Source organism: Elaeis guineensis, chromosome 5 (genome assembly GCF_000442705.2).
Source record: "Elaeis guineensis isolate ETL-2024a chromosome 5, EG11, whole genome shotgun sequence".
Taxonomy (NCBI): Eukaryota; Viridiplantae; Streptophyta; class Magnoliopsida; order Arecales; family Arecaceae; genus Elaeis; species Elaeis guineensis.
Window position 1 is genome coordinate 20,099,492 of NC_025997.2, and position 16,676 is coordinate 20,116,167.

The window sequence follows — 16,676 nt, forward strand, 5'->3', positions numbered from 1 at the left end:
ATCCCAAGATATAAGATGAATCTTCTTGACACCACTTTCATGTCCCCATAAAAAAGCCTTAAAGACTTTCTCTAAATCATTCAACACCGAAGAAGGAACCAATGTATTGGAGAGCACATGAATATTAGTAGAGGCAAGAATAGATTGAATTAAAATCAACCTCCCCATCTGAGAAAGATGCTGCCACTTCCAACCAGCAAGGTGCTTGTGTATCCTATCAAATAGAAACTTGTAATCTTGTTTTTTAAATTGATTGCTCGATAACGGAATACCAAGGTAACTCCATGTTCCCTTTTTAACTAGAATATCCATCATAGAAAGAATATTCTGTTTAATTCCGGGAGCAATCTTGGGACTAAACTGTATCTAAGATTTTTTGAATATTCACCTTTTGGTTTGAATGAGTGCAGTAATCATGTAGAATTCGCCTTAACTGAGCAACATTCCTTGTGGTGGCTTTGGCTACCATAAGCAAGTCATCAGCAAACATTACATGTGTAAAGCAGGGACCATTTGGTTTAGGTTGATAGCCAATTAAAGTCCTCTGTTGAACCGCGAATTGCAATGATCTAGACAGCATATCGGCATGCAATATAAACAAAAAAGGGGAGAGTGGGCACCCTTGCCCCAACCCCATTGATGAAGCAAAGGAATTTGAAGGACTACCATTAACCAGAATAGAAAAGGAGGGATTAGTGATACATGCCATAACCCACCTTGTAAATTTTGAATGGAATCCAAAATGATCCATAACTGAATGCCCATGATATCCTATCATAAGCTTTTTCCATATCTGCGAAAATTTCTCTTTGAAGCTATCCGCATCAAAATAGACTTCGAAAGCTATCCGAAGTCTATTTTTTGAAGGCAGAAAATTTCCATTAAGAATGTTGCCACCGCGTGCGCTATGTGGATTCTATATAAAGGCGGGACAAGATCAGCAGACTTTCTCTATTTTATTAGAATCTGACTAATTTAACCATCAAAGGATGGTCTTTCAGAGAAATTCTGGTAAGAGGCTCGAATTCATTTGCCATCAACTCCTTTTACCAACACTCCAACCTAATTTCAAGGAGCTTCGCTGCCGACCTCGATTTCTCATCTTGGCGGTTGACCGGTCTCACCTCTTCAGTTTGGATTCCAGCGGCAACAGCATGTATTACAGATTCGAAAATAGAGTTGAGACTACTGACCATGTAGCGAGACCGAGACAAAGGCTTGCTCGGAAGGTTGATTGAAGACTGTTCTGCGAAGCTAATGAGGACTCATTGCCCAGTAAGCTAGCACTACTGCAACGACATTTTTCTGCACCTTATCTCTGTGATACTCGTGCAGAGCTCCAGAGAGCGGCGCTTGGGACTCATCCACATGGCGCAAAACGAAGTTGCTGCCAGCCTAGTAGCAAGGTCGCTATGCTTTATAAATAAAATAAAATAAAATAAAAAATCAAAAAAAAAAAAAAGAGAGACCTTTCTGACATAAATTTGTGCCTCACGTTGCTTCCTTGCTACCGCTGATGCCTGTAACTCTTCTCTTCCTGGTTTGTAATCTAGAAGCAATGCCCCATGTCTCACCCAAAACAAAACATGGTGCTCCCTTTCCCATTTTTCTTTGGTCAGTTTCTCTGTAATCTGCGGGCAATGCCACCTGTCTTACAAAAACGTAGAAAAGAGAAGACACGGCACGTATCCATTTCCAGCCCCTTTTTAAGTTCCCGGTCCATGAATCAGCCGAGAAGCATATATTCTACTTACCTCGCTGCAGCGCCGAATCCATAACGGAAGAGGCAAAACCCTCGCAAAACCCCAAGCCCCCTCCACCGCCCCCGGCGGTGGCGGGTGGCGATCGCGACTTCCTCCTCCACCTCGAAGCCTACCTCGCCCGGCGGGACGGCGTCGACAAGCTACTCAAGATCTCCCGCTACGCCGCCAAGATCGTCCTCTCCACCACCCTCCCCTCCGACTCCCTCTCCCCCCGCCTCAGGGCCTTCGAGTCCAGCGTCGGCCTCAGCCACAAGGCCTTCCGCCTCGGCAAGTTCGTCCATGACGTCAACGCCCTCCGCGCCACCGCCGGCTCCCCGGCCTCCGCCGACCTCCTCCTCGCCGCCGCCGCCGCCGCCGCCTACGGCGGAGAGGGCCTGTACTTCTTCCTCGAGCAGTTCGTGTGGCTCTCCAAGGCCGGCCTCATCCCCTCGGAGTACTCGAGGAGGCTCCACAAGGTCGGCGCCTGGGCGGAGCTCGTGGCGCACTTTGGGAGCGTCGCCTTGAAGGCCAAAGAGCTGCGGAAGATCCGGTCTTGCCTCACCAAATCCATGGATGGTAAGGGGAATGGTGAGGAGCTGAGGAAGTTGCGAGAGAAGCTGCTGCTCCAAGAGATGTGGTTGGTCCAGGATCTCGCGGACAGTCTGATGGTAATCGCGGATGTGAGCGATGGGAAGGGGTTCCTCTCGAATCCTCTGTTGATGGCCTCGGTCGCCATTCTTTCCGCCCTAATCGGCACTTATAAGAACTGGATTTCTTGCTGAGAGGGGTTTCTCTCTCTGTTCCGTTCTTTGGATACACTGGAATAAAGTTCCTGTTTCGGGCTGGGTCGTTTAGTTCCATATCAAATATTTTAGCTGAACTCGTGGATATGTTGCTGTCAAGCGACGGCCTGGGATTCGACTTTTGAGCGCCATCATTCCAGAGAACTTGAGGTTTTTATTTTTCAATAAAAAAAATTCTCGACATCAAATTTCAGGGAAACCTTTGTTGCACCAAGGTAGTCTGAGCGATGCTTACGGGAGATTTTTTTTTTTCCTTCTGAATTGTTAAATATTTTATTTTTAGGTGCTCTTGAATGCTGATTTATTGAATTTTAGTTTATACAAAAAAAAAAAGAAAATCCCAATAAAAGTGACTATTTATGAAGAATTGAGTCCCCCAGAAAATTTTGTTGAAATGAGACTCGGATGCTCGATTTGTCAGAAAAGTGAATGTTGGAAAATTGGAGTTCTATTCTGAAAATTTGGTTGCTGAAAAGTTGTTAGAGTGGAACTGGCTTCGTACTAATTCTATCCTGTTGTTTAGTTGCACTGGAAGTGTTAGAACACAGTTACCCTTAGGTCATCTTCTACCTTGTGATATATATATATATATATATATATATATATATTATAACAGTGGATCATTAGCCTACGTAATGGTATTAGAAAAATAGCTTGATCCTATCTTTTTGTGATATTATTTTATGTATAAAATGTCAAATATCAAAAATCAAATAAATATCTTCTATCCCTATTATTGTTAATTAAAATTGATATGTTGTTACGTATGTACGAAGTCTATTGTTTTATCTTCTTAAATGAAGAGTGAGGAAAACTTTCTCAATCTCCGAAAGTGGCCCCTAGTTATAGTTAAAAAATCTCTTATATTTTGATGCTAAATATTACGGTGGTATCATGGATACCCCAGATTCATATTCGAGACGTAGATTTAAAGACATGCCTAGCCATATGCTTGCTATGAAGAGCTATATCTATGCTAAGATAAGCAATCCTGATACAAGCTAAGGTATCTTGAGCCTCATTTATGCTGATAAAAGATATCTTGAACCTCATTTATATTGATAAGAGCTTTTTTGAGCCTCATTTGTGCGGAGCTAAAGTATACTTGGTCATTTTCAAGCTAAAGTATTCTATACCTAGCCATATTCATATCATAGCAACCATCCACACCATACAGAAAAGGTCAAAAATAATAAATCCCCCCACATGAGAACATATGAAGGCTAAAATTTTTCCACACTCTCAATTTCTGATTAACAGCCTACACAATTAATAGGTGTGACCCTCATGTACCATGAGATGACACCACTCACCCAACTCAAGAAGGCCAAAAGGTCAGGCACGATCTTCAAGAATATTCAATGAGAATATTCAAACCATCCACTCAATATCTTAATAACGGCCTCCTCCACGGAAGTGATTAAGGACTGGATTATCTCACCCACAATGACATGTCCAACGGCCCTACAATCTCAAGATCGTACGATCTCATAACTGTGCAATTAGTTGTTCGACAGTCTTCTATATAAACAATCGGAGCCTCGAGAACTAGAAATAAGTCTGGGCAATCCCTATCAGAGAACTCATTACTACTCATTATTCTCTGTATTTCTGATTTGAGCATCGGAGGATCTTCATCGGAGCCACAACCTTCAGTTTGGACTTATTTTGTAGATTATTCCAACATCAGCAATCCTGTGCAAAGCTCAGTTGCCTCTCTCTGATCTCGATCGATTTCAGCAACAACAGACAGAGGAAGAGCCTACTTTTACATCATGCCACTAATGAAAACCACCATCAAATAATCGAGGCGATCTGCTGCCCCGCAAATTGCCACTAGTATTAGAGAAAACCATACATCGGCATCACAACAACCGACCCCTTCACATAAAGGAGGACTCAAGCCCATTTTTGGAAAGCCAAGTGAGCATGAGATGGCATCACACAAAGTTTTTCACGGTGCTCCAATGATGCCTCTTCCAAAAACAAGAGAACTCGTGCCGGTAGTGAGGCCCCTGCGTCGTCATCATCACCAGCACTGCCATCTCTGCCGGCCATGGAGATAAGCATAGATCAGTTCAATGCCGATCTAGCAAGTATACATCTAGACCATTGCTATCCAAATGATGCGGTGGAACAATGATGCACGGTAGGAGATGCATCTTGCTCCTACACCTATGCCAACCCCAACTTCTATGGCGCAATGCTCGCCACCTATATGTAACGAAGATGGGGGAATCAATAAAATAGGAAAGCAGATTACGAAAATCTCTTGATTCCCAAAATATTTTTGCCTTCTGGTCTGTGTTCGAACTTTATATTTGAATTTTTGACAAGATTCAAATAAGAAAGGAGGAGATCATTGTCAGATCTAGAGAAGGAAAACCTTAATTCCTTTACTAGCTCATTTACAACATCTCCAATGAACTGGACAAAAGCTAGTTTAAGAGCCTTAAGAATAGGAGCTAGTCTTATATCCAGCTGAAGCTCCTTATTCGATCTCTTGGGACCAAAGAATTATGGGAGGCACTCATGGCCGAGGCAGACCATGCATAGGAGTCCTGGCCAATGGGTCATTTGAGAAGATCCCTCAAAAAGATAATAATAATAAAATAAAATAGTTTTTGCATATTTATCAGATATGGGCTAGGGCGACGTAGAAATATCAAGCGGCGAGGAACTCTGTCTTTGCTGCTGCTTCGCTACTCCACCCAAAGGTTGACCTACTCATTCCTCGCCTCCATCTGCACCGAACTCACCCTGGATCTGAGGGTCTGAGATCACCTCACTCGTCTGATGCCCCTGATAGCGGCAAGCCTCATCTGATCCATGGGTTTGAGGCCCTCCCACGTGCATGTTACACTCATAAACAGCGTCGAGGTCACCTATGGATGGATCCGAGGCCTCCACACAGGCAAAAGGCCATCCCACTTTGAAGGCCTCCAATTCTTAAATAAGAGATTAACCTCGTTCTTAAACGAGGGTGAAGGCCCCTATTCTTAAACATGAGTGTCAACTCCATGCTGACCTGCTTTCAAGCAAGTGAAGGCCCCTATTCTTAAACACAGGTGTCAACTCTATGCCGACCTGCTTTCCAGCAGGTGAAGATCTCTGTTCTTAAACATTGATATCTGCTGGAAGGCTCCTGTCCTTAAACACGGGTGTCAACTCTATGTCGATCTGCTTTCCAGCAGGTGAAGGCCCCTGCTCTTGAACACGAGTGTCAACTCTATGCCGACCTGCTTTTCAGCAGATGAAGGCCCCTGTTCTCAAATACGGATATCAACTTCATGCCGACCTACTTTCCAATAGGTGAAGGCCTCTATTCTTAAACATGGGTGTAACTCTATGCCGACCTACTTTCCAGCAGGTGAAGGCCCCTGTTCTTAAACACGGGTGTCAACTCTATGCCGACCTGCTTTCTAGCAGGTGAAGGTCTCTGTTTAAGGTGAAAGTCTCTGTTTAAGATGAAGGCTCCTGTTCTTAAACACGGGTGTCAACTCCATGCCGACCTGCTTTCCAGCAAATGAAGGCCTCTATTCTTAAATATGGGTGTCAACTCTATGCTAATCTGCTTTCCAGCAGATGAAGGTCCCTGTTCTTAAACATGGGTATCAACTCTATGCCGACCTGCTTTTCAGCAGGTGAAGGCCTATATTCTTAAATACGAGCGTTAGCTTTAAGCCGAACCTTGTTCTTAAATGAAGTTGAAGGCCCTTGTTTCTAAATGGGGGTGGATTGAAGCTATTTTCACAATCAAAGATGCAACCAGACTACTCCATGTTCTTGAACAAAGGGGACAGAGCTGCTCAAATTTGGCTGGATTTCTATGTCCCAGTTTCTCCAGTGTGCCCACGCACCTCTGACCTTGAGTTCGGCCAAGTCGGCGGCCACGAACTTCTCCACACAAAAAATGAGCTTACTGGAGCCAAGTTTCTGAGGCTCCGAAGCTTCTCTGAGCTTCCTCGCGTGCCTTCATGTGCGGTCGAGGTCACCGAATCCACGGCCATAAGTTCTTCGCTCACGCCTCCCCTCTTCCTGCACCTAGTTCGTCGGATTTGAGCTCCCTGCTTGCGTTTTCCTACTTGCATCGAGCTCACCCTAGATCTGGGGGTCCGAGGTCACTGCTATCACTCCTCTTCCTCGGTGGCACCTCTGATGGCATCGAGATGCTCACTTGTGGGATCCCCTCCGAGCTCCCCAAGAGCTCCTTCGAGTTTTCTTTGTTGGACTTCGAGACTGTCGTTTTCACATCTTGCTTCTGACAGCACCGCCTTGCCCAAATATGCACTTTGATGTTGCACAAATGGGAAGGCCAATTTCTTCAGATCGACAAAGCCCAAGGCCTCCATACATACGCAGATGTCTACATGAAATTCAGACAAAGTGGGTCAAGTTTTATGCCAATCCAAGGTAAAGCATACAAATCTGAGCTAAAATCTGTAGATCCGAAGTAAAAGCATGCAGATCCGATGTAAACGCATGTGGATCTGAGATAAATCTGCAGATCCAAGATCCAAGGTGAGATCATACAAATCCATGATGCAAGCCAATCTGAAGTAAAATAAGTCCAAACTAAAGCAAATAACAGGAGTCAAGCAAAATCTAAAAGCTCCCAAACAGAGCTCACAACTCTCATGGTAAAAAGCTTTCAGACCTTATTTATTATCCTGCATTTTCTTTTTGAATAACAGATCTTTAAACACTTAAGCTAGAGTGGAGGTCAGTCTAAGGCCACAATGATGATGTGAGATTTATGTCATCAGAGAGACGATTTCTTAAAAAACTAGCCTCAAAGGGTCAACATCACCAAAAGGCTAACTTAAACAAAATAGGGTAATGTCAGTTTAATCACCTATTATTTTAATTGAAAAATCAAAAGATCCAGCTAAAGCTGGTTTGACAAGTCCTCTCATCTTTTGTGTGCAGGTTTGTAATTACAAACCTCAGACGAAGCCCGTCGATCTCTATCCGGGCCAACTCATCAAGTTTCCTTTCAAGCTACTCCTACGGAGGACAACCTATGGGATCTTCGCAGCCCGTCGAGTTATCCCGAGTCCCTCAGCTCGTCGATCTCTATTCAAATTAGCTCATCAAGCCTTTCTCCGAGTTATACTTCTACGGAGGACAACTTATAGGACCTCTGCAGCCTGTCATCTAAGATCTCTAGCTCATCGATCTCTATTCGGACCAGCTCGTCGAGTTTTTTCTGAGCCGTACTCCTGTAGAGGATAATCTACAGGATCTTCGCAGTCCATCGAGTTATCTCCGGATCCTCCAGTCCATTTATCACTATCCGAACTAGCTCGTTGAGTTTTTTTCCTAGCCGTACTCCTACGGAGGACAACCTATGGGACCTCCGCAGCCCGTCGAGTTATCTCCAGATCCTCCAGCTTGTCAATCTCTATTCGGACTAGCTCGTTGAGTTTTCTTTTGAACCGTACTCCTATGGAAGACAACCTATGGGATCTCTACAGGCCGTCATCTCTAGGTCCTCCAATCCATCGATCTCTATTCAGACCAGCTCATCGAGTTTTTCTCTGAACCATACTCTTGCGGAGGATAACCTACGGGACCTCCATAGCTCATCGAGTTATCTCCAGATCCTCCAGCCTGTCAATCTCTATCCGAACCAGCTCATTAAGTTTTCCTCCGAGCCATATTCCTGCAAAGGACAACCTACGGGACCTCTACAGCCCATCGAGTTATCTCTAGATCCTCAGCCCGTCGATCTCTATTCGGGTCAGCTCATTGAGTTTTCCTCCGAGCCGTACTCCTGCGAAAGACAACCTATGGGACCTCCACAGCCCGTCATCTTTGGGTCCTCCAGTTCGTCGGGTTCTATCTAGACTAGCTCATCGAGTGTCCCTGCAAGCTATAGTCCTATGGTGGACAACCTATGGGACCTTCGCAGCCCGTCATCTCTGGATCCTCCTGTCCGTCGATCTCTATCCAGGCTAGCTTGTCAAGTTTTTCTTCGAGCTGTACTCTTATGGAGGACAACCACGGGACCTCAACAGATCATCATCTCCGGATCCTCCAGTCCATCGATCTCTATCTGAGCTAGTTCATCGAGTTTCTCTCCGAGTCATACTCCGATGGAGGACAATCTACGAGACCTCTGTAGCCCGTCAAGTTATCTTCGGATCCTCCCACCCGTCAATCTCTATCCAGACAAGCTCGTTGAGTTTTTCTTTGAGCCGTACTCCTGCAGAGGACAACCTACGGGACCTCCACAGCTCGTTGAGTTATCTCCGGATCCTCCAGCCCGTTGATCTCTATCTGAATTAGCTCATCGAGTTTTTCTCCGAATCGTACTCCTGTGGAGGACAACCTATGGAACCTCCACAGCCCGTCATCTTCGGATCCTCTAGTCCGTCGATCTTTATCCAAACCAACTCATCGAGTTTTTCTCCGAGCTGTACTCCTACAGAGGACAACCTACGAGATCTCTGCAGCCCATCGATCTCTATTTGGATCAGCTCGTCGAGTTTTTCTTCAAGCCGTACTCTTGTGGAGGATAACCTATGAGACCTCCGCAGCCCGTTGATCTCTATCCAGACTAGCTCGTCGAATTTTTTTCTGAATCATACTCCCATGGAGGATAACCTACGGGATCTCCGTAGTCCGTCGAGTTATCTTCAGAACCTCTGTAGCCTGTCAAGTTATCTCCAGATCCTCCAGCCCATCGATCTCTATCCAGATCAGCTCATTGAGTTTTTCTCCGAGCCGTACTCCTGCGGAGGACAACCTAGGGACCTCCGCAACCCATCATCTCCAGATCCTCCAGCTTGTCAATCTTTATTCAGGCAAGTCTGCTGATCTTCATCCGGACCAGTCTTTGATCGGTTGAAGATGAGCTGTGCATAAGCTCCCTCTCACATTATGAGAAGTACATATATTGTCACTCACAAGATGAGCTGAGCACAAGATGCCACTCGCATGAAGATAGATGCAACTCATAAGATGAGGAGTGCATAAGATGTCACTCGTGTGAAAAGTGGAGCAAAGATGGACGTCTCTAGGCCCTAAGCATCATATCAGCAGTACTCCTTTCGTCTGATTTTCAGACTCAGAAATAGGGAGATAGTGTTACGATGATATCATGAATGCCTCGAATTCATGTCCGGGACGTAAATTTAGAAGCATGCCTAGTCATATGCTTATTGTGAAAAGCTATATCTATGCTAAGATGAGTTATCATGATATGAGCTGAGGTATCTTGTGCCTCATTTATGCTGATAAGAAGTATCCTGAGCCGCATTTATGCTGATAAGAGCTACCTTGAGCCTCATTTATGCTGAACTGAGGTATACTTGACCATTTTCAAGCTAAGGTATTCTATACTTAGCCATTTCATGCTATGACAACCATCCACACCATGCAGAAAAGACCAAAAATAATAAATACTCATACATGGAGCATATAAAGGTTAAAATCTCTCCACACTCTCAGCTTCTGATTGACGGCCTATGCAATTAATAGGTGAGACCCTTATGTACCATGAGATACACCACTTACCCAACTCAAGAAGATCAAAAGGTTAGGTACGGTCTTCAAAGATATTCAATAAAGATATTCAAATCCTCCACTCAATATATTGTCAGTAACAGCCTCCTCACTTTACGGTAGCGATTAAGGGCTGGATTATCTCGCTCACAATAGCATGTCCAACAGTCCTGCAATCTCGGGATCGCATGATCTCACAACTATACAATCAGCTATTTGACAGCCTTCTATATAAACAACCGGAGCCCCAAGAATTGAAGGTAAATCTGGACAATCTCTATCAGAGAACTCGTTGTTACTCATTATTCTCTGTCTTTCTGATTTGAACGTCGGAGGGTCTTCATCGGAATCATAACCTCCAGTTTGAACTTGTTTTGCAGGTTATTTCCAGTGTCAGCAATCCTGCGTGAGGCTCAGTTGTCTTCTCTTCGACCTCGATCGATTTCAATAATAATATTAAATATGAAATATCAAAAAAAAAATCTCAACATTTATATGACTGTAAGTATCAATTAAAAGCCGGAGCTTCGTTCCAATTTTTGCCTAAACACTTTTTAATATAAACATCTGCAAATTCTCTAGAAAGTGAGCTTTATATCTCTCTCGAGAAGTAGTAAGATAAATAGATAGCCTCGGGAGGGGTTAGAAACTAAGGATTGGGAAGTGATAGCATGCACACCAAGTGACTTTGGATCAATTTTGTTTTAAATTTTTGAAGTGCCCATTATTTTAGGGCCGAACTTGGTTCGCTGTCTAATTTGGCCCAACTGGATTCAAGGGACAACTTGGCGCATCGAAATGGCCGAATTGGGCCAATTCAGCTGAACCAGTTTGAGGAGCCCGGTTTGGTGCAACAAAAGACGTCCTAGGTGCATTAGCTTCTAACAATATAAACACAATGCTGATAGAATAAAGTGTGCATAGATGACGTGCTCTTGAGTGATCTCGGATGGCTGAACTCCCAGTATCTAACTCAACTTGGACCAACCTCTTTATAGAGATACTAGTGCCATCTAGTTTCTTTCATTCACTCTCTTAATTTGTTCAAGAATTATTTATGTCTTATTAGCCGTTTTTCAATTTCCTCATCTAGCTTTTAAGTGTTGGCAGTCGAGGCCATCCAACAAAAGAAGTAGTTGTGATTTGTATTTCTACTTTTTCTAAAAAACAATCTTTTAGTTTAGAATTTCATGAAAGTTTTAACTAAAAGATTTTGTACTATTATATTTTTATTGAGCAGTTAACATTTTTGGATAATATGCCATTGTATTTTGCTATTTCTGTTATAATATTTTTATTTAGCAATCATTATTAATCATTATTGTAATACTAAATATTTTAAATTATACAAAATGAGATATATTATTCTTACTATTCTTGTTATTGATGTTATTTTTATCATCATCATCATTAATAATAATTCAATAGTTGCCTATTACACACACTTACATACATACATATATATGTATATACATACATATTCGCGCACTACCATTTCCTTCATTTCACTCCAACATTCTATTTATTTAACCTCTAGATTATATTTAGTTAAAATAAAAATTGCTTGAGATTTTTAGATATTTTTTTATTTATTTTATTGAAAATTAATAAAATTTGAAAGTTTACAATCATTTGAAGATTTTTTGCAGAAGAAAATATATTATTGGAAGGTTTCTGAATTTTCCATTTAGAGGCTTCTTCCTCCTTCATTTAGTTTTGATTTTGATAGAATAAATAGATGAGTTACCATGAAAAAATTATATTGTATACCATGTCAACAGTGTACTATAAAAATGAACTAAGATAAGGCCTACAGCTCAAATCAATTTTAGATGAGTGCAAATTATTAGTTAAAATTGCTCTACCATATATATCTTAGATCATTCAATAAAATATCAACATATTATTCATTGTTAACAAAGTTTATTACCATCGAGATTTGATAGAAAATTGTGAATAAAAGAAATTCACTGTTAACCATAGTTAATTAGCTTTTCCTGTTTTCAATAAAAATTTTTTTTTTTTGTTCTAATTTTTTATTGAATAGTCTTAGATATATATATATATATATATATATATATATATATATATATATATATATATATATATATATATATATATATATATGAATGATAGAATGGATCTAACCAAAAATTTTTTTAGGATGAATTTACAAGAATCAAGGTGCATGAATTGTATGGTGCACTGCCAGGCAAAATGGTGCTGGTGTACTTCCTTGTTTCTATGTTGGACATGCATTCTAGAAGATGAGGTGGCATTCAAATGAATGCACTGTTATTCTGACTATACTATATATAGCTTTGTGGTATATTACATGTATGCAAAGATGCTATCAGAAAAGGTCACCATCCTCTACGAAATAATTTTTGAGCAAGTTTGTGGTGGTGGTCACAGACCACCGATCATGACGAGTTCCAAATAAAGATGAAGCACTCCTCATTGCTAACAGCCTCAACGCATCATCATTAAAACTTCAAGTTTGGAATGGTTATTCCATACCAAACGTCCTTTTAAACTATTTATAAGACAGATCACTTCTGTCACCGTTTGGGCTGTCCCACCGTTTGGTCCATGGATGGCTTTAGCCAGCGTTCTCCGAGAATTCTTTTACTTCACGAGTCATGACCCATTACCTAAAACGTGCCAGACGCTACGCTAGCGATTCCAACAACCGAGACCCACACTGTAAACCCGGATCCGATATCACGTTTCAATGTGCTCGGTCTAGTTTCCGTCCTCCTCCCGCGACGTCTCCGATCATTCGATCGCGAAGCGACGACCTGATCTCTTCTTGCCGGAGCCCTCACGCTCTCGGAAATCCATGGCGGAAGAGGCCAAATCCTCGCAAAACCCTAAAGGCACTCTGACGGTGCCGGTGCCGGTGCCAGTGCCGGTGCCAGCAGCGGCGAGAGGCGGCGATCGCGATTTCCTCCTCCACCTCGAGGCCTACCTCGCCCGCCGGGACGGCGTCGACAAGCTCCTCAAGATCTCCCGCTACGCCGCCAAGATCGTCCTCTCCACTTCCCTCCCCTCCGAAGCCCTTGCCCCCCGCCTCAAGGCCTTCGAGTCCAGCGTTGGCCTCAGCCGCAAGGCTTTCCGCCTGGGCAAGTTCGTGCAAGACGTCAACGCCTTCCGATCCGCCTCCGCCGCCGGCGCTTCCCCCTCCTCCGTCGACCTCCTCCTCGCAGCTGTCGCCTACGGCGGCGAGGGCCTCTATTACTTCGTTGAGCAGTTCGTCTGGCTCTCCAAGGCCGGCCTCATACCGTCGCACCACTCGCGGCGGCTCCAGAAGATCAGCGCTTGGGCGGAGCTCGTGGGGTACCTCGGGAGCATCTCCTTGAAGGCCAAAGAGCTGCGAAAGATCCGATTTTTGCTCGAGTCGAAGGTTCGGGGCACGAAATCATCGGAGGATGAGGAGGAGATACGGAAGTTGCGGGTGAAGCTGTTGCTTAAACAACTATCGATCGTCCAAGACCTCGCGGATGGTCTGATGGCGCTTGGGGATGTGAGCGATGGGAAGGGTTTTCTCTCGAATCCTTTGTTGATGGCCTCGGCGGGCCTTCTTTCGGCTCTAATCAGCACTCATAAGAATTGGACTGCTTGCTGAGGGGTAGGCATTTCGCTTTGTTCTCTGCTTCATAGGAATAAAGCCCCTGTTGTTATCTGTCTTTTTCATTGATACCGAGTATAAGTTGTGGGAGATGAAGTTCCAAACGTTTTCCATGAAATCTAATAAGCTGCTTTGGTTTTTACTTTTTAATGATGTAAACCCATACCAATACACTTCAGTGTTTTTTCTTTTCCTTCTTCCAACAGATAAATGCACTGAAATGGAATAGTCTTTTGAAGGAATTCTACTTCTCTATCTTGTTATACAAAAATGTGTCCTTTGGTTATCCTAGAAGTGCGATTATTTAGTTCATTTATGTGCTTCATCTCAGTACTGTTTTCATTCTTAGTTTTCTCTTTCTTAGTAGTTTGGTATATAATTTATCCAATTTGAACAGATGATCAATGTTCACATGAATGTAGGGATAAATGAGAAAGGAGACATTTTAGTTGATGATAGAAGCAAAGAAATTTGGAAGATAAGTAACAAGGATGGTAGTGATATTGAATGGCTCTTTACAAAATTTTAACAGTTTTAATCATATAAAAATAGATCTTGATCTTCCATGTAATTCAGCAAACTGAGTAATGATGGCTTTTCTTTTTCTTTTTCTTTTTTTTAAAGAAGTCTATTCACTGCATGGTGCTATGGCACTGCCATTGTGCTTCTTTAGCTCATTTACATTTCAATAATTCTGTTCTTTGATCCTGTTTGTATTGCAACTGCCTGCCCCTTCATTAGAGGAAGCATTGCATTGAATCCTCTTGTCATTGTCATAAGTCCTGCGGCAATAAGGTTGTGCAACTTGGCAGTAGCTATTTTGATCATTGATGTAGAGATTAATGAATATGCTGCTGTTAAATTGCAGAAAAAGCAATTTTCTCGAAGTCTCCTTCCATCCTGTTTGGTGGTTGGTCACCTCCATGGATTCAAATGTCAGGGAACCACTCAGCAATCTGTAATTGGGTCTTAAATGCCACACAAAATATGATGAACAGAATGAATAGGAGAGAAGTCTGGGTTTGGGATCTTCAATACTTTACCGTGCATGAGAACTGAGAAGAGGGTGAGATGGCAGGGATTTAAAATATACAGAATAAACTTTAGAAATGTTGGGTGGATATCTGCTCAGAACATTATCTCTCAAGATCTTTTCAGTACCACGTGATGTAGCAGGAAGAAAGAAGAAATAAAATAAAAACAATCAAAATACGTGGATCAGCCACAAAAGGACTTATCTCCACGGGACATGCAAACTTCACTATGAAAAAGAAATTTTACAAGAGAAGTCCTCAACCTTCGTACACCCAATTTCTCTCTCATCTAAAGTTCTCCCTCACAAAAACTCTCTCTTGAAAGATCCCCTGAACCTCTGAAGTGATTGGCGTCCGCTGTCCAAGAGCCTCCTGCTCCTTCTCTCTCAGCGCTTCAGCCTCTCTCTTCCTCGGGTTTCTTCTCGGGTTCACGCCGAGCATCCACGGGAGATCACACGGCCGCACACACACCCTTCTGTTCACTGTTCCCAGGTCTTTATAGGCCTTAAACAGGATTTAAACCTAATTAGATTAGGTTTAGGTCTCTTAAACAAGCCCAAAATCCTTCTCCAACCGTCGGATCGTGACCGGGACGTCCCTGGGCCGTCCGATTGTACTTCGGTCCATGAAATAATACCGTAAATCGCAAGAAATGTCTGAAAAATGCCCAGACGGTCCATGCGGTCCGCTACGGACCGCCCAATCCACCGTGGACCAAGGTACAGGGCCGCACGCCCCGCACGTTGGCCCTGCGTGGGCCGCGCCGCCGCCGCTCCGAAGGCCCGCCGCCGGCCGCCGGTGGTCCTCCGCCACCTTGGATCTCGTGCCAATTTTAAAAGCTCTTATCTCCTCCATCCAAACTTCGTTTAGGATGATCTTGATCTCGTTGGACTCCGTTTTTCGCCGCGGACCTCGCTGTGGGCTCAATGTGGACTGAATTTCGAGACGTCAAATCTTAACAATCTCCATCTCGACTCAATATTCGGCATCCTTCTAACTCCGAGAGCTTCTAGATCTCCTCGCCCCCATGCCCTGGGGCAATCGCCTGCTGATCATGGATGGACAAATATGGGAGTTGAGTCAGGCCGTTCGATTCCATCTCTTTCGTATGCTGTGCTCCTCTTGATCTGAGACCTACTCGGAACATCATCCTGCGGTAATAGGAATCTCATCTTGCGACATCGCATCTCGTCCTTCTGAGTCTCCTGTCTCGTGTCCGATCCACCTCCATTTGGAGCTCCACCTCACTCTGGGCTCCACTTGGCTCCCGAGGCTCCATCTCGCACTGGGCTCTCCGCCAAGTAATAATGTCCTCTACTTTCTTTCTTTCCCTCCAGCATAATCCTATCGCCGCGTAGCACCCTCAGGATTCCTCTACCAGCTACCGTTCTATAGCCTCTCGAATCCAGTCTGCTAAGTGAGATAAGATTCTGCCTGAAATCGGATATGTATCGGACCTCTTCCAATCTCTTCACTGCACCATCATGTGTCGTTCAGCTGACTGTCCCAATACCTCTGATCGTACAGCTCGATCCATCCGGCAGATATACAGTGCCTTCACTGTTCTCCAGAGAGTCAAATTGCTCCTCTCTGCAACATACATGATAGGGGCATACAGAATCTAATATCCACTGCTGGGAAGAAGTAGATACCTCATCAGATATCTTCAGGACATCTCCATCTGAATCGCTGCTGGCCGTCGCTACAGCAGCTACCGTCCGATTTTTGAGTTGAGAACAATCTCTGGCTAGATGCCCCAACTCCTCACACCAGTAACATCTAGTTTTGCTCAAGTCTCTCCTGGACTTGGACCGCCCTCGTCGCGATCTCCTGTTGCTCTGTCTACCGCCTCCTGCTCCTCCAGAAGCCACCAAAGCTGAGCTACTGCCATCTGAGCTCGAAGCCGGGTTCTCTCTTTTGAGAATCTCGTTCTGGAGTATCGCCGCGGTGACCTCGT

The 16,676-nt window shown here is 43.7% G+C and overlaps 2 protein-coding genes across 2 annotated transcripts; both read left to right on the top strand.

Moving 5' to 3' along the window:
* Positions 1-1,516: 1,516 nt before the first annotated feature.
* LOC105032823 (peroxisomal membrane protein 11-3) lies at positions 1,517-2,585 on the top strand. Its single transcript, XM_010907396.2, has 2 exons — positions 1,517-1,540; positions 1,667-2,585. The coding sequence occupies exons 1-2, from the start codon at positions 1,517-1,519 to the stop codon at positions 2,522-2,524; spliced, it is 882 nt and encodes a 293-aa protein (XP_010905698.1). The 3' UTR covers positions 2,525-2,585.
* Positions 2,586-12,715: 10,130 nt separating this feature from the next.
* On the top strand, positions 12,716-13,927 carry LOC105032810 (peroxisomal membrane protein 11-3). Its single transcript, XM_010907381.3, has one exon. The coding sequence runs from the start codon at positions 12,897-12,899 to the stop codon at positions 13,680-13,682; it is 786 nt and encodes a 261-aa protein (XP_010905683.2). The 5' UTR covers positions 12,716-12,896; the 3' UTR covers positions 13,683-13,927.
* The last annotated feature ends 2,749 nt before the right edge of the window (positions 13,928-16,676 follow it).